A 25,157-nucleotide genomic window follows, 5' to 3' on the forward strand; every position below is an offset into this window, starting at 1 on the left:
ATTTGGCAGCAAAAATATTTTCTGACTGATTTGGACCCCCTGCATAAACTGCTTGGAGCCTGAGATCATTGAAACCTCTTATGCTGGCTTTTTTGAAATTAGGATTTATTTCTGTTTGAATTCTGAAATCTCTCCTTGGGAAAGCCATTTAAATGTGAGTGTGTATTTTTCTCTTTAACAGTAGCTTATGGGCTATAATGGTAGAATATTTTTGCATTTTTATGTTTAGTTTTATTGTAAAGAGCCTCAGGATGCCTTTGCATGAAAGGCACTATATAAGCTCACTTTGTATTGCATTGTATTGTATAGTGACAAGTGCAATAATCTCCAGGTTTCCTATCCATTAAAGAACTAATTTCACAGCTCACTAATTACGTGAATGAGAAGGGGAAATAGGTCCTTTTTCTCTAAGGTATGCTGAGCAGATGGCGTGGCACTCATTTCCACCAGCTGAATCTCAGGTCCTCTCGTGCTTTTGGTTCCGAGACTCACCAGGCCTCTGTTTATCAAGATCAGGAGAGAGATATCACTTTCTTGTGCAGCATGACAGTGTTACTGAGAGGCTGTCTCTGTCCTTTGCTAATGCAACATTTCTTACAAACACTGTGTCTAAGTCTATTTATTTAGGATGGGACATGAAAACTAATAAAATTAATGTGCATTTTGATGTATTTCTAATCTACCTCTGATTTATTGAAGATACTGATTAGTTCTGCCATAGGGATTTGAACTGATGCACATTAAAAATTATTAATGATTCAATTGAATACTGTTGGGATGGAATCTTGTCTGTAATTTCAAAACAAAAAACAATACTTCCTGAACCTGTACACTTTGCTTTATAGCTAAGGTTTTCTCAACTTGTTTCCTTTTTTCTTTTGCATCACTCATGAAAATAACCAACTTGAATCAAACATGCACACAGTGATTTATATAGCTCCTTAACATACTGCTTTTTAAAGTAACTTGAGTCATAGATGCTCGTGTACTCCCATGATCCTGAAAAGTAGCTATCTGAGCCCTTTTTGCAGCATTAAAAAGAGAAAAGCTAAGACTGCCTGAAGATCCTGGCATAACTCATGTATGACATGGCAACAAGCCTACATTTTACAGTGCTGCACAAGCAGCTAGGCCATTTTTTTTCCCTTCAGCAGAACGAGCAGTGCTAATTTGTTGTTTCCTTCTCTCTCTGTCGTTTCAGACGGACGCGGCGCTGATGTACGACGCGGTGCACGTGGTGTCGGTGGCGGTCCAGCAGTTCCCGCAGATGACCGTCAGCTCGCTGCAGTGCAACCGCCACAAGCCATGGCGCTTCGGGACACGCTTCATGAGCCTCATCAAGGAGGTAAGTCACTAATAAAGGGTCCTGCTCCCCTGCTTTCTTTTCTCCCAGTTCCCATTTTCTTTTGCTTTCACCCCGTTAGTTTTTTTTTTTTTTGTTGTTATTTTTTCACTAGATGATCGTCTCTCATCTTGTTATATATAAGGAGTTTGACAAGCAAAACAGCATTTTTATTTGAAAGTATTACTTGGAACTAAAGTACTTGAAAGTATTACTTGGAACTAAATTTCCTGAAGTATTACTTGGAACTAAAAATTTGGAAAGATGAAATAACTGCATTCTAAATAAAACTTATATTTGTAGATAATTGGGTCTGTGTGGAGCATTCGTGGCATTAAAAACCCAAACACGTGAAATTCTAAACCGTAGACTGATTATGAGAAATCCATCAACTAAATACTGGCATAAGTTAAAAGGGGCCAGGAATTAATTTTACTTCCTGGTTAAAACTAATTTTTTTCTTAATTTTCTATAGTGAATTACTATATGTCTCTTTGATTACCCAAGATGCTGTTTAGATATTGACAGATAGGGACAGCAAAGCTATAAGATTTAAGGTGCTAAAGACTATTCAATTCAAGACTGTAGAATATTCAAATCTCCCATACTGTAACTCCTCATACAGTGTTTCTAAATCCAGATATACAAAATATTCTGATGAGGAGAATAATTTGCAGTGGAATGTATTTTTTTTTTTTCCAATATTGGTTCCTTCTAGGAACCAATAATAATTTTATTTCCCACATTTTCTCTCCTACTTTGTATAGTTTCAGAACGAGGGTAGATTTAAGTTATAAAAAAAGTGAGAGTATTGCACTTTATTAAAAGTGAGGAATAAACTTAGGAAGGCTGGCTCACTGACCTCAATTTTTACTGTCTCGGTGTGGTTTCAGGGGAATCAGCATCTTCCAAAAGTAAGCTTTTATTTGAATGAAATTTCCTGAGAAAAAAGAGGAAGTCCAGCATTAATGAAAGAGATTGAAGCTTGGGGACTGGGGATGGGGAAGTATGTAGGGAAGCAGAAGGGGAAATGCATGCATGAATGATGGACGAATGAAAAAAACCCAGCCTTTTATCTTGTTCAGTATATCTTGTTCAGTAAAAGAACTGAAAAGAATAATAGAATCTATTGCCTGATATGGGAAGTTTAAAAAATTGTCTATGAAGACTAAAAGAAAGTTTGATTTCATTAGCAAAAAATAAATACAAAATATTTAAAAACAAAATATCAGCCACAAGGTAAGTTATTTACATAAAATGAATAATTAATGATCCCATTTTGACAGGAGCAGTTTGCTCTTTCTGAGAAAAAAAAAAATAAAGGAAGAGGTATTTATTTCTAGAAATTGTTTTTTCTTTCTTCACAGGCCCACTGGGAAGGCCTCACAGGCAGGATAACTTTCAACAAAACGAATGGCTTAAGGACAGATTTTGATTTGGATGTCATCAGCCTCAAGGAAGAAGGTCTTGAAAAGGTGTGTAAGACATTTGCCTGCAAGGGAGTGGGAAACAAAGGAAAACAAAACTTAACCCCTAGAAACATTTACAACAGTATTTCTTGTGTTATGTAAAGCAGTGTACCTGCTCTCAAGTCAGTATAAGTGGTACTAAAAAGTTAAGAATTGGTATCATCAGTGGTTTAGTTGTCTTCTGACATTAAAGTTTCTTGTACAGAGGTGGAGTGAGAGCCCAAAGAATTTGGAAATGCTCTTTCCATGTAGCTTAGTATTGTCCATATTTGAACTCAAGAGCTCAGGAAGCATGTACAGATATCTGGCCTGCCTATGTGACACCATCCTAACCTGAAGTCAGATCATCTTCCCTCCGGCCATGTTACCATGAAGAGGCAATTGCAGGAAGCTACAGTGCCTCACATTGCTGTGACCAGCAGGCAAAGGTTTTGCAACTGGCATCTGTCTTGAAGTTTGCATTTAGAGCTGATGTTCAGTGCTCTGTAAGAACTATGTTTTTCTTCATCTTCAGATCAAGTTCTGTCAGCTATTGCCCCAAGGTGGTAATTGTGGGCACAAACAAAAATAGAAATTAAGGGAAGGGACCATACTGCAGAGTTGCATTTTCTTCTGTAAATCACTGAATGGAGATGCTAGCATAAACAACATATTTTCCCAAAATTTTGTCTCACAAGACTAGCTTTGAAATATTAATTTTCTCTTACTGGGAAGATTTGTAAAAGCTCAGAAACCATGAGCTTGTCTTGAAACACTTACATAGGTAATAACATTTTTGTTGTCTAGAGGAAAACCTGTGATTCAAGAACTAAATTATATTTTAAAATGTTCAGTAATACACTGACAGTAGATTTCTTCTATGAAGTGTCCCATGAAGTGAACTCAGGCAACTTAGCCAGGGAAAAGAATGACTAGACTTGAAAAGTAAATCAGTATTGTGTACAAGTAGAATAAGTACAGTGCAACCTGTCTTTTTTACTGGAAACAGAAATGGAAGAATTAATGTTATGGTAATAGCTAAATAAGTCAGCAGTGGCTGAAGAGTTTGCATGTAAGCAACAAGTGTTGAAAATGTGGAAAGGAAGTCTTTGTAATTTAGGATGGCTTTAAGAACATTAGGTGATATTTGGGAATTCCAAAGCAATGTGAGATTTTTGGAAAATAAAATCTCAGTTGACAATACACTAGGAGATATATACATCACTGAAAATATAGAGATAAGGCAAAAAAGGTCTACAGAGAAATGTGGAAGACAATAAAATTCAACAGGAAATATAGTAGTACTCTAAAATACATAATAGAAAAAAGTCACTTGGTAAAAAGTTATATTGAAAGTTAAGTAAGAGACAAAAACAGAAATACTTTTTGAAACATAAAGATATTTTAAAAAGCCCAGTATGTGCTTGAGCTGTATAGAAAGATTTTCATAGAAAAGATACTTTTACAGTCTTCATCTCTTATTTTGGTCATGTGATAAGTAGAAGTGATAATATCACTTTTTCACCAAAAAATGTTGGCAATCTTTGGAATGAGCAGAAAGAATCAGCTACTGTATATGAGCAAAACCAGAGCAGTTTCTCTGGGGTGCAAGGAGATGAGATCAGGAAAAGGAAAATTCAAGTGTATGCGCATTCGATTGAATTGCTTACTAAACATACGAAACATACGGTGTATTTTACTGAGAAAGATAAATCAATGCCCACAGAGAAATGATTCTCTTTGAACAAAATTTCATTATTCTGAAAGAATGCAAACCTTATTCTTCTTGAATCCAGAGTGAATGATTAAATTTTGGAGCAGGACACTTCCTAGATGAAGACGTACATTTTAGCCAGTTCTTTGATTTAAAAGAGCTGGCTCAAAGTTTTGAGGATTTTTTCCTCCAAGACTTAATTCTGTTAAAGTGGTGATGAGTCACCCTTCTCTCAGTCCCCTACCTCCATCCACATGTGCACTCCATCTTTCTGTTTCCTTCTTTCTGCTCCTCCTTTTTACCCTTTGCCTCTGCCTCTCCCTCTCCCCCCTCTCCCAGACCCTCTTTGCCTGTTTCCCTTTCCATCTAATCCTTCTCCCTTGTGCCTATTAATCTCTTTCCATACCCTTTCTATTCTCTTTTTCCTTCAGGAGCCTTTTTGCATCTTTGTCCTTATCTGATATGTTTTCACTGTTCTTCCCAAACCATCTTGTCAGACATCTCTGTTTATGTGGTAAGAGTTGCTGAACAGGTTTTTTTTTTTCCTTTTCTCCTGTACATCCTTCCACTTGTGTGATGAGAAAAGGTGGGGAGATGCATATTATGGTGCACAGAATTCTTTTGCCCTGTTCCCATACTGTAAACTGTTATTATTTCTTCTAACCTCTTTCCAAATATTTCTCTTGTCAAGGACAATAGTTTAGCTCAACAATTTCAGCAGTAATCCCTGAAGAGAAAAATATTGATGGATGGGAGAAAAAAAAATATTGTGAAAAATTGCTAGAAGACTTTTTTTTAAACTTAGATTTTGTACAAAAATGTCCTAAATTACCTGTTAGTACAACCAGTATAACTGAGAAATTACCTAAATCATGTGTTATAAGTTCAATGACTGCTGAAGTCAGTGACAACAGAACAATTCCTCACTGATTTAAAAAAATGCTATGTGTGATCTCAGCTTTTACATAAAATACTTGTTCCTGAAACTCTTGAATGAAAGGTGATAATCAAGCATCAGTCAATAAGTAAGTGTTTCCAAATAAAATTTCATGTCTGCCAAAAATGATAGCTCCTTGTAAGATGAACATGACAAAATTAGGAGATGATTGGAGTGCTGTTAATATAATATACCTCAAAATTTTATTACAGTCACTTTGGACAGACTGAAACTATTCATGATTAAGCACAGTGAAAATCCAAAACTATGACACTCCAGTATAATAAATTATAATTTAAATTGCAGTCAATCAGTCTTTACACTGAGGTTGCATTGTGAGGAAAATTATTTTATACTTCAAGGAGATAGCAAATACCTGAATTTAATATCGCTTTTGATATGAAAATTTGTCACTGAAGAAGAATCACATATCCTGAATAAGAGATGTTACAACTGGCTTGAAGCCTTGTTCAGAAACTTTCACAGGGTGGCAAAGGGAGAAAAAAAGAGAGGGAAAAAAAAAGAAAGACGTAGTAAATCTGTGGGATCCAGAAGTATTAAAGTATTGTTATTTCTATTATATTTGGCAAAGAAGGCATGAATAGTAATATTACTGAAGAAAGGAAAACTAATTAAGCAATTTGCAAATGGGAAATACAGAAATAAGAAAAAATATTACTACCCTTAATGCAGTATAATTATTTCCTTGATGTAATCACCACTACTACTAATTACTCCACAAAACTAAATAAAGAAGGTATAGATAAATTTGAAAAATCTTTGAGAGTTGAGCATGGTTCTGGCTGCTTAGTCAGTGGGTAGCACTGCAGAAAGGCAATGATCCTCCCTAATTCAATGCTTGTGGCACTTCACTGTGAGTCATATTCACTGTTTTGATTGACTCAGAGCAAAAATAATGTTAATTTTCTCAGGAGAACTTTGAAGAAAAATCAAAAAGAATAATACTTGAAAGTATACTTATCTATTCCTGAAGATAAATCACTTTTGAAACATGCAGAAGTAAGAAAGCTACTGAATTTTTGGGACTAGCAGCTCATGAAACTGAATCTCTGTAAAGTGCTCCAGAGCACAAGTAAACTCAGCACAATTTAAGTTTCACGAGTGGGCAGTGCTTCTTTTTTGAGGGAGATGGTGAAATATTTTGATGGTTTTGGCTAGGACCGAGTTAATTTCCTTCATATAAGCTTGTATGGGGCTGTGATTTGGATTTGAGCTGAAAACAGCGTTGATAACAGGAATGTTTGAGCAATTGCTAAGCAGCTCTTGTACAGAGTGAAGGCCTCTGGAGCCTGCAGAGGGACAAAGTGATGCTGGGTGGGCATGTCCAGCTGGGTGGGAATATCTGGTCTCGAGGGACTTCAGTAACCTGATAGTTACCTGGAAGTAACTATGCAAATATGTGGAAGCTTGGATGCAAGTTTTTAACACTTGACACGAATTTGGGAAATTGTATTCCATGTTCCTGAGGACCACCGCAATTACCACGTTACAGAATACTCTATGATATTTAATGATGAATGTAGCTCTTGGAATTGTTTCAGCTTAAATAAGCTGATTCTTGCCTAAGCTAATTCCTTCAATCATTTTTCTTTGTCTCACTGTGGAGCACATGTTAATGGGTACACCTGGTTTGGATCCTGTACTTTGGATAATAAGTGTTAAAATATTCAGATTGGCACGGTCCCTTCAGAATAGTTTAGCCATTTAGGAGAATTGGAAAGAGTAATAGGAGATTGAGGGCTTGACAATATAGTCAATATTTACAATAAATTTACTGTGTGAATGTTCTCTCTAAAGTGTATATATGAATACCTGTTTCACATTTTAAGAAAATTTGTAAGTTTGTTTAAAACAAAAGGGATGCAATAAGTTAAATTATAGCTTGTTTCAATTTCGGTTATAGACTACCTTGATGCACTTTTTCTTCATTTTGGCTTTTAAACTTTTCTAGTAAAAACACATTGGCAATTCTATTCAGTTCAAAAAGCTACTTACAAATTAAAACAATGTGCTGAAACAAATAGGAAATAATTAACTTGCTGCATTGTTTTTGCAAAACTTTTCTGTAAGAAGCAGATTTGAAAATACATGTCTGTGATTTGGGAGCTAAACACATCAGTAACATATAAGAACCTGTGGTACAAATTGTTGGGTTTGAGCTCATCAACAAAGATAATCCGAAGAAAGTTTAATTTTGAACCTCTGATTTTGGTCCATTTCTTAGATTTTTGGTTAACAAAAGCAGCAGCAAAAGTACAATTAATCTAATTTAGAAAAATAATAAATCAATTTATCAAGACAGAAGTTTCTTTTTAAAGTAATGCTGTTGATAATTCTTATAGGTCTGCAGTAGATTAAATCTGTAGTTAGATAAAATCCAGATTCTAACAGTTGATATTCTTTTGCTTGTGCTTCTGACTATGTCAAAAAGTAGTAGAGGATGTATTTTAGTTACCAATGTCTTACCTTTTGCCAATATAAATTTGAATTATAAACATGAATTTGAACAAAGCAAATGATTTAATGAATTTAGGATTTGAAACTGATCATATAAAATGTTGGTGTTTCCTCAGAAATTTTTGTGCTACTTGTGTACCTGAAGTTATATCTCATAGAGGAGATTAATTCAGCTTCAGTTATGTAGCATCAGGCTCTAGTTCTCATCTTTGTCATTCCTTGTTATTCTACTCTAGTTTCATCTTTGAAGTAAAGCAAACACCATGATTGTCATAATTAGCAGAACACTGCAATTAAATGTTAGCAACCCTTTTAAAATTTCTTGATTGCGGCCAAGCTGCAAGGCTGAACATTTTGTGTTTTCTGAAAGCCTTTCAATTCACTAAATCAAATTGTATTAAAACAGTAAATGAAGGAGAGATTTTTTGGTAGCAAGGCTTGATTTCAATACTTTGAAATGATGTGTTAGATGGGTTTTTTCCAATTGTATTTCTGAGACACACATATTCTTTTTTCCCTTCATGATTCTTTGATCAGCTTATGAGGTACTGAATGGCCAAGTTCAAAAGAGTGACTTCTTGAAACTGAGTGTTAAGCAAGGAAGACAGAGAAAATATTGATTCCTGTGGGATAGAAAATTGTAGAAAAAGAGAACAAATTTGTCTTTTCTTTATTAAAGCATCCACTGATTCATACTCTGCTGTAGTCTCAGTTTTAGAAATGGAACTCTTTTTTATCCACACCACCTTTCATCCTAAACTTACTTTACAGCTCTGTGGCAACAAATCACTTGAAAGTATACAGTCTTTCCAGGCTCAGTTGAAAAGATAATTTTAACAAATTGTGTGTGTTTATATACATACATACATATATTTGCAATGAATCCTTATAGAAATGCTTAATTTTTGTCTAGGTTTAGTTTTAAAATAGCTTTACCTTGTGTTATAGATATTACTTAGTACTTACAATTATGTTTAAAATTGTGTCTAAAACCAAAATAAGACATATTTGTGGGCATTTTCCTAGACAATGGAGTAATACAAACATTCTGATTTCTAAAATGAGTAGTTATATTTACCATTATAATTGTATAGGAATGAAAATGCAGATAAGTTACAGATAAGCCTCATTACTTACTACTTAGCATGAAAGTCTGTCCTTGACCTGAACTTTAAAGCACAACCTTGTATGTTCTTAGATAAAAATCCTATAGATTTTATTTTGAAGTATAAAATGTCAAAATACTCATGTGTTGAAGATTTATCTGTAAATAAATTGGGTTATTGCCCGTTCCTGTCTTCTCCATTACTTTTTCCCAAAAACATATTTTGTCCTGCTGTTCTCTCTGATCACAGAAAAGGGTAAATCCTTTTGAAGAGACAATGCTCTCTTCTCTGCAAATTAATTTCTCCCAGTTATCTTCAGATGTGGTTTATCTTGAGAAATGGAAAATTAAGTATTAAGAGCAGCTTTAGATATTCTTTATATCATTTTTACACCTAATGTCACACTTCACAAAACATAATTTAGGGTATTGCTAAACATATTTTAAATAACCAGACTTTAAATGTAATGACAGAGAAAACTGAAACAAAATTTAATAATAATTCTTAGCAATCAATTTTTTTCCCCTGTAACAATCTGTTTTTTCTTAAAGTGTTCTTTTCTAGATGCTGAATTGTAACTAATGGGTGATTTACACAGTAATTTACTGTTTTATAGGTTGGAACTTGGGATCCATTGAGCGGCCTTAACATGACAGAGAATCAGAAAGGAAAACCAGCAAACATCACAGATTCCCTGTCCAATCGCTCTTTAATTGTCACTACCATCTTGGTAAGCAATTCTATTTGCTTCCCTGAAATACAGTTATGCAGAAAAACTGATAGAGTGTGACACACTAATTGCAATAGTAGTGAACAGTCTGCAGTGTGCGTTACCATTACTTAGAATTTACTTGGAATTACTTGGAATTTATGGTGTCAGGAGTGAACACCAGTTGATAAACTAATCATGAACGTTTACTCTTACCTTCATTGTGAGCAGGTTATCCTGATTTTAGAGTTACGTTAATTGATTAGTAATTTAACTTTTCTTATTATTGGCTGAAATGTTTTCTTCTTTACAAAGCTGCTTTTTTCAGCCCTATGAGATCACAAAAGATAATTGGTTTTAAAGTGCGTTTTGTCTGTTAGCCTGATGATTTTAGCCAGCAAAAATTTATTGCTTTTGTTTGCTATTCTAACACCTCAAAGGAAAGTACAAAGTATTTAACATTTATTTAGAATTGCTCTTGCTCAATTATTGAGATGAAATTTTTAGTTATACAGAGATATAATTGATCCTTCAAACTAGACCAGAAGAAACAATTTGAGTAACTTCTGTATTATTTTCACTGTTGACAAATTCATAGCAGTGAATGAGGTATTTTTTACTTATAAATAAATACATTTATTTATGTAAAAATACATGTTCATTTATTTCCTCACAGTAATTTTGAAATAGTAATTTTAATTTCAATACAAATTTAAAATTTTCCAGAAGTTTGTCTGGTAAATTTGTCTGTTGCCCCCATTATCATGAATTTGCAGATATTAAAAAATAATCTGCTTCCTGGTGGTTGTATACTTTATTAAGAATCTTTTACCTACCAATGTGTATTATGACATTTCAAACTAGAATGAATTTTTACAGGTGTATAGACACAAATGCCAGTGTGCTTTTAACCTTTTATGTAACATAAGTCATATAATTTCATCCAGTGGGTACTTTTTTCACTGCTTATAAGGTCTGTTTACAAGTGATAGAAAATCTTCTGTAATCCTTCACTTCATTTATTTTACTAATTGAATAATACACAGCAGATATACAAAATGGAACACGACTGACTCACTTTCAGATGTAATTTCTTGTTATGCTAAGACAAGCACAGATTTACCACAACTTCCTCTTGTACCATTTATTATAGTGATGGTCTGCTATAGTTATAATTTAGTTTATAAATTTATAATTCCTTGATTCTTTTATCTTAATGAAATGTAAATGAATGTCATGTATTCTCTTATATTAAAAGCATGTCCTCTAGAGTATTATTCTGTCAATTTTCTTCCCACTGACTTTCATATGTTTCCTACATGTAAAAACTACTGCATTATCAAGTAAATTTGATTAATAATTCCAATTCCATGCTCTCTATACTGCTATTCCTTTGTACCCGATATCCTGCCTAGGATTTTTCTTGATACTATTCACTGATCTGTAACCTTAATTCATGTGAACCTACTGGCTGCTAGAATTCCTGCTTTACAGAACAAAGTCCTGTCTCTGCCAGTGACCTGCTCCCTTTGTTACTCAGTAATGAACCAGCCTTTGCATCTGCACTCTTCAGTAGCCATCATTGTGTGCTTGATTCCAGACTGTGATAACAAAACTGCATCAATCCCCACAAGATTACATAAGAAACACTCAATAATTCAGGGTGTTCCAAGTTTGTTTGTGTTTTAACATCTGCCTGTTGATGAGGTTTGAGTTAGTATACTCCAAGTATCATATTGCTCTTATATAGTGATACTGGCATGATTTTGGTTGAAATAATTAGCTCAAGAAATGGTAAATAGCAGAAATGTAAATACCAGTGTTGTCAGTGAGCACTGATTTTAATCTGGTAAAGCTCACAATAGAAGACTCCTGAGATTCAAGAGAAAAGCTGCTTTCTGTAATCAAGGATACCCTTTCTCTTAAGAGCTAACTTTTGGTTAGTGGTCTTTTAAAAGTATCGATCTTCTTTGCAGGTATCTAAATAATGCATGAAAAAAAAAAAAAGACTTTAAATTGGTGTCACAAGTTGCTCACTTGTAGCTGCCTTTTTCACTTCAGTTATTGTTTAGTAAAAGTTTTGGTAATTGCAGCTGTTCTTTTCAGCTATGAAGAAAGGTACTCAGAAGAAGTGGTACAAATTGGAAGAGCTGTACTTGGAATAGTAAAAAGAACCCAAACCATTTTTGGTGCAGAAACATATGTACTAGCTGTATTTGCTAGTTTTATCTTTTTTATGCTTAAAGAATATGTTTCTGTTGAACAGAAAGCAAATTAATGAATATTCATTTTTGTAGCAATGCAAGGGAACAATAGAAAATGCTAAAGCTCCTAGAAATATACCTACATCATCAGCTTTTCTCTCCTTTTTTAAGTCTGCAAAATCTTGCTTAGATGAAAAAAGAAAAGGCAATTCTATGATTTAAGCTATTCATATGGTTTTCCTATGATGTTTTCTTCACTTTGAAAATTCCCTACAATAGTCTATAGTAGACTGCCAGCTGGGGAGCCTTAATAATTTTTCTCTGTAGTTTGCCTTAATGCTCACTTTTCATTTAAATATCCCAGTCTTTCTTTTATTTTTAATTCTGAAATTTGGAGCAATATCTTTTTCCTCCTATATTTTGCAGTCATTTAGATCTTTACAGCTGTAAGTATACCCTGCATTTCTACTGGTGGCTGAGTCTCTAGAAGAAGAAAAATATATTGATGGGAAAAGTAATAAAATATAAACTGTAATTCATAAATTAATCTACTTTAAGGAAGGACAGAACTATGTGCTCCTTTTTGTCTTGAGTTTTTCATTTCACAGGCAGCAAGCTGCAAGATTATTCCTTGGTTTCTCAACAATTCAATGCTCTCTTCTGGACAGGGACAGGGATTCTCAGGACTCCAACCTTTCTCAGAAATCAACCTACATGTAGTTTTTGTGAAGAAACCTGTCTGATTTCCAAGTTCTGAACCCATAGCAGCCCCAAGCACCAACTGAGCATGTCCACTGGAGAGATAGGTCTTTTTAGGGAAGGGGGGGAAACTTTTGAAAGATAATAAGTATGCTGTTTTTTTATCTTTTATAATCATAGCTTTTAATATATCAATCCTTTTGATACTATTACTTTGCTTTATTTTAAAACCATCTGCATTGAAACTTCAGAATTTCTTTCTCATTTAAAAAGTCTACTTTTTGAATACTCTGCATTTAGAAAAACAAACCAAACAAAAAACCTACAGAAAACAAATTTTCAGCTTCAGTAATAAGGATTTATTATTATTTGATTCTCCTAAATTGACTCCTACCAGAACTCTGTAACATTTCTTCTCTCTAGACTTTAGATGTAAGTATCTAAATGTTTTTGTTCTTGTATATCTTCTACTTCAAACTTGAGAGAGTTTTAACTTTGGAATTCAATTTCCATGTTTATAAAGGCATGTGTATGGTACTTAGGGCATTTTTGATGCTAATTTCATACCAGCCTGTACATATTATCATACTGGTTCATATGCCCTGTTCTGCTAAAATAAATGCTTGTTTCCTTTCCTGTGTAGCTTTTATGTACTTTTCTGTATCTGCTTACATCAAAGCTTAGAAAAGCTCACAGTTGTCAAGTTTAATTTTTCCAAGGAATGTGTGAAAGTTATGAAAGGTGTGTGATGTTCTCAATTTAGTAGTTTTTGTTACTTCGCATTTGAAAAGTGAGATTACCTTTTTTATTGTACTTCCCTTAAAAAAAATGGTTTGAATTAGGAATTCAAATTCAAGGAATAGAATTAGAAGGAACTAGAAGGAATACTTATAAAATTTTTTAAACAATTTTACTTGATTCAAAGTATAGTATTCCCACATTGTATTTTATTGATATATACTGCTTTATCAAATGGGTAGTGCATAATTTCTCTCCCTTTTCTCCAAGTATGAATTTTCAGTGGCCAAATTTTAAATTAATATTAAAAGAATATTAAAATTAAAAGAATAAATTTACTTGCTATCTTTATAAAGGTGGATCACCCATCAATTGTTTAGATTGATAGTAACTAGTTGCTTCACCTCTCCCACTAGAATTTTGACTGCCTATTGTGAAAACCTATTGTGTATTCCTTCTATCTGATATAAATGTTAAGAAAATGTGGCAGTCTTTTAACACTCCAGTATCCAACCTTCTGGTGAGCAGAAGCTAATCATCAAAATCTCTGTTCTAACAGTGGCAAATTTTCAAATGGTTCTCCTCTTTTCATCATCAGGCCTTCCACTTTCCTTTTGTTGATTTATTAATTTTATTTTGCTTTATTTTTCTTTTATCAATACTGGCAGTAATAAATTTTAGATTCTTTAAAAAATATGCTATTCCGTGTTGAAATTATGAAGGAAAAAAATATGTTTGATTAATATTAATAACAAATTAAAGAACTTGAAATGTAAAATTTGTTGGAATTTCTAGTAATATCTTTGTAGTTGAAATGCAATATAACTCACAGGAATAATTCAAGTAAATATTTATTATTCAAATCTGAAAAGAAAAAGAGGAAGTTGAAGAAAATTGTTTTTTAGAATGTGTGCTTTTATTCAAGCATTAGCTGTACATTTTTAAAACTAAAACCAGACTGTAAAGTTACAAAGTCAATTAATTTTCAAATATTTATCTTCTATTTGCTGATATGATTTTTAATCTACCTGTGATTCCACTGTTCCTTGCAGCCATACCTTTATTTGCAGTATTTTAGCTAAGTTTACTTTTCAGTAAATTTTCTCAGAAAAAGGATTTGTTGCATTTACAATTTTATTTGCACTCTCACTTGGAGTGCTTATCTGGCTTGGGATGGGGCTCTTCTGCATCCCTCTTCACCAAAGATATTTTAGTCTAATGAGACATCAAATGATGACTTTGATCTTAAAATTTTGTAACAAGCTGTTACAAAATTTGTAACCTGTTGTTAATTTAGAGTACCAATGTTTCCTGGAAACATTTTGTCTTCCTCAGGATTCATTCTGGAGTCTACAGTCAGAGTTTAATCACTGACTTTTGTTTCCAAGCTACTCATGTCATTCCAAGCAATAATAAAAGCGCTAATGGAAGCTGTTCCCCTGATTTCCTGGGGAGATGTGTCCCGTTGAAAGACTGAATTTCAACTGAAGCTGTTTGGAAGATTTCGAGGACTGGTTTTGTGATGTGGTCTAGGAATTTTTAAGGGTCATGTTTTCAGGAACTGAAGGAAGAAAAGAAATTGTGAACAATGTTAAAGTAAATATAAACCAGCTGCCAATCTACATATCAGTCAGTTTAAAAACTCTGCCTACCTAATCAATGACAATTGTCCTAGTGAACGATTTTGGTGGAAATGATAATCCACCAAGAAGCAATGGTGATTGTACATTTAATGAATAGAGACTTTCCTGAGAGTGGGTTTAGCAACCAGTTTTATGGTAGCCCATTCTACAAGTTTAAAGCTTGAGCAAATGAAGCATGTAGAATCCTTTGCATGCACTTGTTCAGGATACCTGAATGCCATGCTCAGTATTTAGAATGTTTATTACTCGAGGAAAAAGCAAATTAGAGAAAACATTGGGATTAATAAGAGCTATTACAGATGAAGCTGCCAACACCAACCCTGCTCAAGTTGCATCAGAAATCACTTTACATAGCAAGTAAAAGGTCTGAAGAGAAAAAACCCCTAATTCTTTGTGTAGTAGAAGACTATAAGAAAAAGTAGCAGTAAGAAATTACTTAATGTAGGATAGGAAGAGCATTAAGAGAGTATTAATAACTTATTGATCAGTCTTCTCAGCAGAAATTAAAAATCATTGAATAGAAATTAAAAATCATTTGTACAGATACTATTGTAGGCCTTATCCAAGTTGGCCAGAGTAAAGACTATAAATGATTTGGAGTTGGAGCTAAGAATTCCAGAAAGTGTTGTAAGAATTTTTTATTTTTCCTTATCAAAATTTAAAAAAGCACCAGCAGAACAGATAAAATGTCTGAGGATTTCTATAGTGATCTGATAGAAAAATATGTAGGAATTTATCAATGACCTGAATTGCTCAATGAAGAAAATCCTGCTGTGATTATTAAGTAAAGGAGAATTAAAAGCATAAATTGACAAATATATGTCCTCCCTGATATTGCACATATTTAAATTCTGTCCCAGATAACTCAGGATTGCTTGGAATGGGAGACAGAGACAAAAATGTTGTCAAGAATTTTGCCAGGATTCCAGACATCGGGGGATGTGTAAGGCTGTAGATATCTGAACAACTCTGAGAGCAAATGTCTTGGATCTGTGTGTATGAGCATTCCAAGCTACATTGGAATTCCTTCATGCCTACACAACAGGCCGTGACACTGTGTAAGCACTAGCTCAGCAGTAATGAAAATATTCCTCTGTTATAACCCTGATTTGAGCACAAATCCAAACCATACTAGTTAATGTGAAGAAAATTGCTGCTACCCCAGAAATAAAGAGCACACTACGTTTTGTCATAGCATAGCTTCTGCCTGCCCAGGCGTGTGATTTCTTTAAGGAATTGTAATTTCACCTGAAAAATTGTTTTTCTTACAGTTATTTTCTTTGAGATATTTAATATAAACTTCCCAAGTTTATTAACAACTATTTTCACACATAGGTTTTGCTCTGATACCATCTCTGTTTCTCAAGAATTATTCGGTGATCCTTGTCATTTAAACTGTTTTCAACTTTCACGTTTTCTGTTAGGTCTTTGTTCTTGTCAGTACTACATCTTGAAGAGCTCTTCTGGAGTCATTTGTTTACCTGTTTTTTGAGAAATTTCTGTCAAAACATCCTAGTAGTTTGGCTGGACAATTTATTTCATGTTTGTTCTTTGCTAATTGTATAAAGATCTGTGATGTACTTTCTGAAAATATGGCTGTAACCTTACTTATTTCAATAGGAGTTTATAGCAGCTCTTTTAAGAACAAGATTCTTCCCTGCATTCTCCTTTTCATTTCTTTGGGTAAAATCTTATGTACTAAAATTCCAGTTATATGTGGATATAACATTTAAATCATGGGAAAACTCAAGGCAGAAGATGACATTAGGAGTGTTGATTTATTAAAGCAGTCAGGCGCCTGTGGAATCAGGTGCCTTTAACCCCACTGAGTGCTGACGTGGGGATTTAGGACTGTAAGAATTTTCTTAAGTTGTCCTGGAGAGTTTATCTGAATGTTCACTGAGTCTTGTGTTTGGTGCAATGATTGAATATACTATTATTTGTCTTACCTTACTTGATTTTTTTTCCTTTTTAATTATAAAAAATGAAAAGAATCTCTCCCAAAAATGAGCAAAGACCGAGTTGCATATTTAACCTAACAAACACAGCTTGAATATTGGTTCCATATTGCAGTGGAAAATTACCAATTGTTCTTTGTAATTTTCCCTTTAATTTTCTACTTGAGAAAGGTCACACTGTACTGAGAAACAGATATAAAAATACTGTTTTGCAAAATGTAAATTTTCTTCCTATAATTATGGTTTTTCTGCCAATCATTTTAATTTGTTTGCTGTCTGTGCATCAATTAATGCAAAAAAATATTACATTGTAATTTGGTTTAAACATTAGAAGATAAATGCTTAAAGAAATTTAATTCATTTTTCATGGAATGCCTATTATAGAACTTACTTTTTGTGTAAATGTTCTCAGGTTTTGCTTCAGTCTTGTAAATAGTAGCCTATAACTTGAGGCAACAGAGAAGTAGGTGCTTTCACTGACTTTTTCCTTCCCATGTGGGTTTTTTATGCTTTGCCTAACAAAGCATTGAGAAAACAGTTTAAATACTTGTATAAATGAAAGTGTAAAATCTAATATCTAAAATATTTCATCAATGTTTGGAGTTTTAATGAATTTTTTTCAGTTGCCAAAGCACGTTGTTTCTGCATTTTAAAAGGCTTATGTTGTCCATCCAAACAATACATTTTATATTACTGTATAATGCAAATAGTTAGGGAACACACTTAAATTTAGTGTGTATATGCATTCCTTGAAGACGTGTTGAGAGTGTATTTTTTCCCAAAAAAAAAAAAGACAAAGTGAATCTTTGAAAATATATGAAGACATCAGACATACACAGACAAAGCCAAAAGGTTTCTGGTTTTCACATTATTTTGTTTTACAGGGAGTGATGTCATGAGTGTATGCATATGTAAGCACATGAGTGTCTACTACTTTAGGCTAAAATGAGAAGAAAGGTGTGGGGGCACTCATTATCCATTCTGTCTTAATTCTTACAGGAAGAGCCATATGTTATGTTCAAGAAGTCTGACAAACCCTTGTATGGAAATGATCGTTTTGAAGGTTATTGCATTGACCTCCTCAGGGAGCTGTCTACTATCCTTGGATTTTCCTATGAGATTAGACTGGTGGAAGATGGAAAGTATGGAGCCCAAGAAGATGCCAGCGGACAGTGGAATGGAATGGTTCGTGAATTAATTGATCATGTAAGTCAAGTTTTACAAGCTTTTAAATATGCTTATATTTTAATTTATATATTAAATATAAATTTATATATTTAATTTATATATTAAATTATATTTAATTTATATATTAAATATAAATTTAGATTTCAAACCTTTCTATAAAAATTGTAAAACTTTTATGATAATTCTGTTTGAATACTACTGTTTTCAAGATGCAGATGTTTTAAGAATTGATGCAAGTAGATGGGTATTAATTATTTCTTTAGTGTAGAATTTGTAAAATAAAGCATCTCTGTTTTGCCCATAGGCAGTGGTTTTTTTGGTCTCGCTTTTCCATAGCATATGTCTAAGTCAAAATATGAAATAAATAGTACTCAGAATTTATTTCTGAGAACATATGTAAGAAGTTTTATAACAAAATTATTGTTTATAACAAAATTTGCTACAGCAATACAAGTGAGGTCTCCTTTTCTGATCGTGAATCTGAGATTTTTGTCTTAGAGAAATTTCTCTGTGTATAGTGTAAGCACACATATAATTTGATATTTTCATCTTTCTTGAAATTTTTACAATAAAGCACAGGAAGTAAGACAAAAGTGTCAACATATGCTGATGGAACAAAACAATGTCACACCAGATATCATTAGAATTGACTGTAAGTGATTAGGGGAGGTATTACTTCAGGTTCTTCAAAATATGCTTTCTCAGTTGGTCATGCCAGTTGAATTCTGTCTCTTAGAAAAATTTTGATAAATTTAAAAATTATGTCATTGCTCCTTTCTGCACTTATTTGGGTGAGTTGCTTGATAGCATTTGCTCTATAGACATGAGGTCAAAGATTGAGATGAAACATATTCTGCACATCACTGACATTTAAAATAGATAGAAGACTGTAGTTAATTCAAGTGGAACCTCTTAATGATGGCAAAAGCTGCATGAATCACTTGAAACAATATTTACTGATCTTGTTTCAATTTGCTTTAAGATTTCAGCAGATGGGATGAAAGATGTGCTAATCAAATTATTCATATTTACTAGGAAGGTTGTGCTTCATGCTTTTCTAGTAAATGGTAATCTGGAATTGGTGTTGCAACAGATGTTGATTATGCCTGGCTTCACACATTTAAGAAGAATGCGTGGGAGTATTATGGTTATGTTATCTTTAAATGTGTGTATTTATAATACCTAGTACACACACATAGAAAGCAAATTTATTTAGCTGGACTCTCTGTCCATCGCTATAAATGTGCATTTTTACACATGAATAAGTGCAAAGGCCTGTTAAACTATTAGATTTGATGCTTGTTAGGTAACATCCTCATCTGGAACTAATGTTCCATGATTGAGGTAGATATTGTGGAAGTATTTGTTCATAATCAAATATAAATCACAGTTTCATCCACCTCTTATTATTCAGCCTTAAAGCATTCTTAAGAAAACTCTAGTATGGCCTCCAAAGCTTTACACTAAGATAATCTTGAAAAAAAAAAGCATTTGAACAAGTTGCAGAAATAAAGTGTCAGAAACAGTAGCTTTCCCCATCTTTCCTCTTCATAACACAGAATGAAACAAGTAGTCTTTTCCCCATAAATTATATACAACTAAACACAGATTAAAATTTATTTTTATTTATTTCTTTTTGTTCTATTCAAATGATTTTTACTTAGGAGTCAGAAACATTTAGAGACTGTGTTAGTACACATGGAAAATGTAGTCCAACTTCCTAATCTGGACCATAATTTTTACTAGTCTCTCTAAATTAAAAAATTTTTGCTTTAATTTTTTGTCTTTTTATCAATTCTTACTTTATAATCTATTTGAATGCATGCAATCTATTTGAATATATGTAATTTATTTATACATCTGTGCCCTTTATTTACATCCATGTTATTAGTAAAATTAGTTGCATTTTACTAGCAAGCAACACTTCAGACCTCAAAAGTGAGGCAAAAGAATTTAGTGAAGGACTCCAGACAGGCAGTTACCACATTGGGTGCTTCCATATGGTCGGTACTTCACATGCTCCATTAGCTTTCCAGTCTTTTTTTTTCCCCCTAGAGAATATTTTTAAATTGTTGTAAAGGTTTTCTTTCCTATAAAGTAATTTAATAAACTCAATTTGTTTATTTTTGAAAGATGAAATGATTCTATATTTTTCAACTAGAGTTTCTAATTAAAATAGACTACACAATAAAGATGGTTCTTAGCCGTAGCAGTTAAATCTTTTGAAAGATGTTTTTAGAATTTTTTTTTGTTTTTTTTTGTTTTATCTGTCAGTTAAGTTCAGAGAGAAAGGTCACCATGCTGTAGTATATATGTTTTCAAGGGTATCATGTAAAATGCATAATCCAAGAATAAATTAAATGGATAATTTTGGTATATTATGTGCATAGACAGGAAAATGAACCATTTATATAAAGATTAAAAGTACTAAATAAATCTAAGATTTAAATAAACTGTTTAATTCAGCGTTTAGTCACTTTGCATAATTGCTGGGGCTTGAAATTCTAAATAAAATAAAGATAATGCTATCTGAGTTGAACTTAGCATATGATGTCAGTCTCAGGATTTAAATTTTATAGTATGAGCAGAGTCTGAAGCGTTTACATCAGGCTCTGTTTGTGTTCAATCTGCTTTTCCATAGTTTGCTTATGTTTCTTTCCTTGACTGTTTTATTTAGAGTTCACACCTGCATTCTATATCAGTCTCCAAGCAATAAGTAGTTTCTTTTTGAATTTGTGGTAAATGCTGTCAGTGAAAATTATATAGTGATTCCTTCCCTTTGGCAACTGACAATGAATTCTTGTTGGAAAAAACACACTGGTCTCAGGAGTTGCAAATGTAAGACAAATATTAGCTAGGACAGCAAATCCAGATGACATTTCCTATGAATAAATTTTGAATTGAATTTTTCCACTTAAATGCTCTGATTTCTTTCCCACAATTTTTCATTGAGTATTTTATCCGCTTCTCAGGTTAGTTCAAGATATGACTGCTACATTTTTAAGGGAGGAGGAGCTAAGTTCCAGTTATCTCCATTCTTTATGGATGAATTCTTCATAAAAAAGTATTCTTTCTTGCTGCCTTTGGTTCAAAAACCTTATGAAAGGACAGATTTATTGAAGGGGTTTTGAACTGAATCATAAATTCTGGAGAATTTCAGGTTGTTCTTAAGTACTAAAAGTTGTCATGTCACTGTCTTATATTGCATGTGACATATAGGTTAAGCATGCAAGTTATATTCCAATATAGCTAGCACAGACAGAATGAAAATATATAATTTTATTTGTAGAAAATTTGACATCCTACTTTACAGATCCAAAAGTACTTGAAAAAATTCTTAACATTGGGTTCCAAAACAGGAAAAAATTACTGTTTTATACTCTGACAAGGCTATAAATGAAAAATCCACTGGGAAATAATTTGTTATTATATATACATGATTAAAAATAACAATTTTTGAGGGGTTCTTTGAATGATTCTTCTACAGCACAAAGCTTATGCATTAAGAGTACACTTCAGGCCTTACAGGTTTTTTTTTTAATTCATAAATAATTACAGAAAAGGTCAAATTTTTAGATAATGATCTTTGATCATATGTGAGGATTAAATTGGAATTTTCTTTGTCTCTAAGAATACGATGGAATTTCAGCTTGGAGGAATTTTACACAGTTGAACATTTAGAAAGAACTTTTGAGCTTGAGTTAACTTTAGACATAATGTTTTTTACTTCACTATATTTTGAATTTTTCATAATCAATATCAATTTTTCAAAATAAATACACATCAAATACATTTTGAAAAATAATAGTAGTAGCTTTTTATTCTTTTAATAACAGAATAGATGGTTTAAATACTTTTAGTGATTTTTCCTCCAGTAACCCATTGGTTTCTTTCTCTTATTTTAAATTAAGATCTTTATGATCTTGAACACCTGTAGCCAAACTCTTTGTGTTATTGCGTAGAAGTCAAAAAAAACACCTTCTGGTAACTGATTGTGTAGATGTTTGGTTCCTTCCTTTTTGAGCCAGTGAAATTTTACTTTCTTCCACCTTGTTTTTTCCACATTCTTCCATTTCAAATGTCATTTCATCATATTGTTTGGAGTCTACCTCTTTCCTTCATACTTACAGGAAACCCTCCCATGTAGAAACTCACAAGGAAAGGCTACAGAACATCTCTCCCCTCTTTGTTCTTGTAATTTTCATGGAAAAGGTCTGACAGTTGAGATTTTCAGTACAAAGGAGGATAATTTAGCCATGACTCTTTTATTAGTGAAAATCTCAGAAGATTTGATGGCAATAGGCAGTTAGAGAATCTTTAGAGGAAGGAAGGAAGGAAGGAAGGAAGGAAGGAAGGAAGGAAGGAAGGAAGGAAGGAAGGAAGGAAGGACAATATTTCTCTTTTCATCATTATTAAACTGGCTCAGCAGTAACACTGGTTGACTATCAGTGCTCTTTAAAGCACCATGTCACATTCATGGCTTCCCCATTTTCTTAGTGGAACTAGAATCTGCAACTGCATCTCAGGTGTCAAATGATGAAAATTTCACTCATGTTAAAGGTTTTCTATATATAAAAAAAAATTATCTCTGATGCTTTGAGGGTTAATAGACCATAAATAACATAGTGTTTTGGCAAGTCTGCAGTTCAGCTATTGATGCTTGAACCAGCAACTCTGGTAAATATACATAGATGGTAAGCTGAATGACTACTGATTTCCATTAACCCTGTTTTACTGTTGTATTTCTAGTATCTCAGCATTTTATTTTATTTTTACTACTTCTCTTAAAAAATAAGACACAATTCACTTTTTCGCGTTCTCTCTGTAAGAAAAAAAGTATAACAAAATAAATGCTACTGTTTTGTTTCAGTTTTATTTTCCTTCTTGGTTTGTATTTTCAGCTTTTTCATGTTTTATTTATAATTTATCTCTTTCCCCATTTTTCTGTTTAGCTATTTGAAAGCCATCTCTTATGAATGCATTTTTATCCTTATTTATTTATTTAGGTATTTATTTATTTACCTTGCAGATTAAGCATTACTATTCTATGATGAAGGTCTCTTCTCTGAATTTCCAGTAATCATTATTAGGTACATTTATTAATCTATGTTGGAAGTCAGGCACAACTGTCTTTTTAAATAAAGCTACTAATCTGCATTATTCAATATTTAAAAATATATTCCAACTTCTTCCAGTTATTCTGTATTATGATTTAGCACCCATGACTATTTAACTGTTAAGTGCCTTTAACATACCTTTCATATGTGTTTTTGCTGTTTTAATTATTCATATTGGCTTCCAGTTTTTATTGTTTGCATGTTTTCTTTCCTCATTTCATTTCTGTGTGAAACATGTCCTGGGGTCATAGGATAATTTCTTATGATAATTTGTAATATGCCAGAAAATATCACTTGTCCTTTTAGTGCTTTTCAGTCTAATGGCTAATTCATTAATCCACAACTTCAAGTGCTCTGACCTTTTATTTCCAAAGTAATTTGTCTCAAGCTGAATAAGCACCAGTTCGTCCCTGACAAGCAACTAGTTGTATCTCATCTGTTGCTTGAGATCCTGTTTTTAACTTAAAGTGAACTGCATATATCCATAGACTCACAAAACCCCTCTTCAAATATTTCTCATGTCTGAATTTATCAATGTAATTCACTCAGATATGCCATACTATGCACCTTCTGTTTCTTTTTGTTTATTTGTTTGTTTAAAGTAAAGGATCAAAGAGATGGTCTTCTACATGACAAGACAATCTCATTTCAAACCAAGAGCTAAGCATCCATCTCTATGCTCACAAGTCGACAATTTTCATGGCTACTTTGTCACTCTCTAATAAAGGTTATATATGATATTCCATGGAAAAATGTCCAAACAGATCCTAACTCAGCAAAAGGTATGCAGAAAGTAAACTTCAGGTAGAGATGCATAAATCCACAAAAACTCCCAGGGAAATGGAAAAAAAAAAAAAAAGTCAGTAATCTAATATGCCAAAGAAATACTAATCCAGAAGTTCAGACCTAGTTTTCAAAACTATGTATTAATTCAGTAAGGAATACATATGTGCATATATGAATTCCCTATTAAATTGTTACTGATTTCAAGTACAGAACAGATGAAGATGCACTTTCCAATATAACAGCAGTTTTAAGTGAGCAATTTGTTTTCCAAAGAACAAGGAATTTCCAGACAGTCTGCATTTAATAAAGAAAGGCCCAGCAAAATTTCCAATAATGCAGTAAGGCATAGAGAGTAACAAAGTATTAAAATTTTTCCGAAAGGGTTATAAATGTTAATTCATTATTTTTTGAGCTAATCGTGTTCTATGCTTCCTAAAGAAACTGGATGAAAAATTTTTACTACATTCTCAGTGATTTGACACCAAAGGTGGCAGGGGACTTTGGCAGTACTTCTTCAAAGTGCTCTGAGACATATGGATATTTTTTCTGGAGATCTGTACTCCAGGGGTGGTTTATTTGAAATTCTTGACACTAAAAGTAAGTGAATATTGTTTTCTTGTTTGTTTAGCTACGATATGACTATGTATTTTTTTACAGTTAGGGTATTATAGACACCCCTTGCTAATGCACTTGGGTTTATATAATGATTAGTTTTCAATTACAGAGAAATATTGTACAGCAAATAGTTGTAATTAACTTTCACCATGCTGCCAGCAAAGTGAATCATAGCCAATCAAGGAAGTGGCATTAAGTTTTTCAAATTAAACTCCAAACAATAATACTTTAGCTCCAGCATCATCTATGCTTACAGTAATGATTAGGAATTGATTGGATCCAGGGTTAGGGCTGTATTCATGATAGTATTACATTTTTCATATCCTCATACCTTTACCTGATCTTTTACTTTTGGTGGTATAATGATAGTGAAGAATGGTAGAAAATAACATTGGGATTTTTGTTTCTATGTGTATGCCTGCTGAAGTGAAGTACATGAGAAAAATAGAATTCTCTAATAGCAGAGTTAATTTCC

The 25,157-nt window shown here is 32.9% G+C and overlaps 1 protein-coding gene across 5 annotated transcripts in view; it reads left to right on the plus strand.

Annotated features, from left to right (window-relative positions):
• GRIK2 (glutamate ionotropic receptor kainate type subunit 2) overlaps positions 1 to 25,157 on the plus strand; it is a 356,681-nt gene that overhangs the window by 187,206 nt on the left and 144,318 nt on the right. For all 5 annotated transcript variants that reach the window (XM_071446514.1, XM_071446521.1, XM_071446488.1 and 2 more), the window contains 4 exons: positions 1,202 to 1,345; positions 2,710 to 2,817; positions 9,642 to 9,755; positions 17,976 to 18,182. In XM_071446514.1, coding sequence (XP_071302615.1) covers positions 1,202 to 1,345; positions 2,710 to 2,817; positions 9,642 to 9,755; positions 17,976 to 18,182 — 573 coding nt within the window. The remainder of the gene's footprint in view (positions 1 to 1,201; positions 1,346 to 2,709; positions 2,818 to 9,641; positions 9,756 to 17,975; positions 18,183 to 25,157) is intronic.

This window comes from Agelaius tricolor, unplaced genomic scaffold (assembly GCF_023055355.1).
Source record: "Agelaius tricolor isolate 1412-34295 unplaced genomic scaffold, bAgeTri1.0.p SCAF_1, whole genome shotgun sequence".
In the NCBI taxonomy this organism is placed as follows: Eukaryota; Metazoa; Chordata; class Aves; order Passeriformes; family Icteridae; genus Agelaius; species Agelaius tricolor.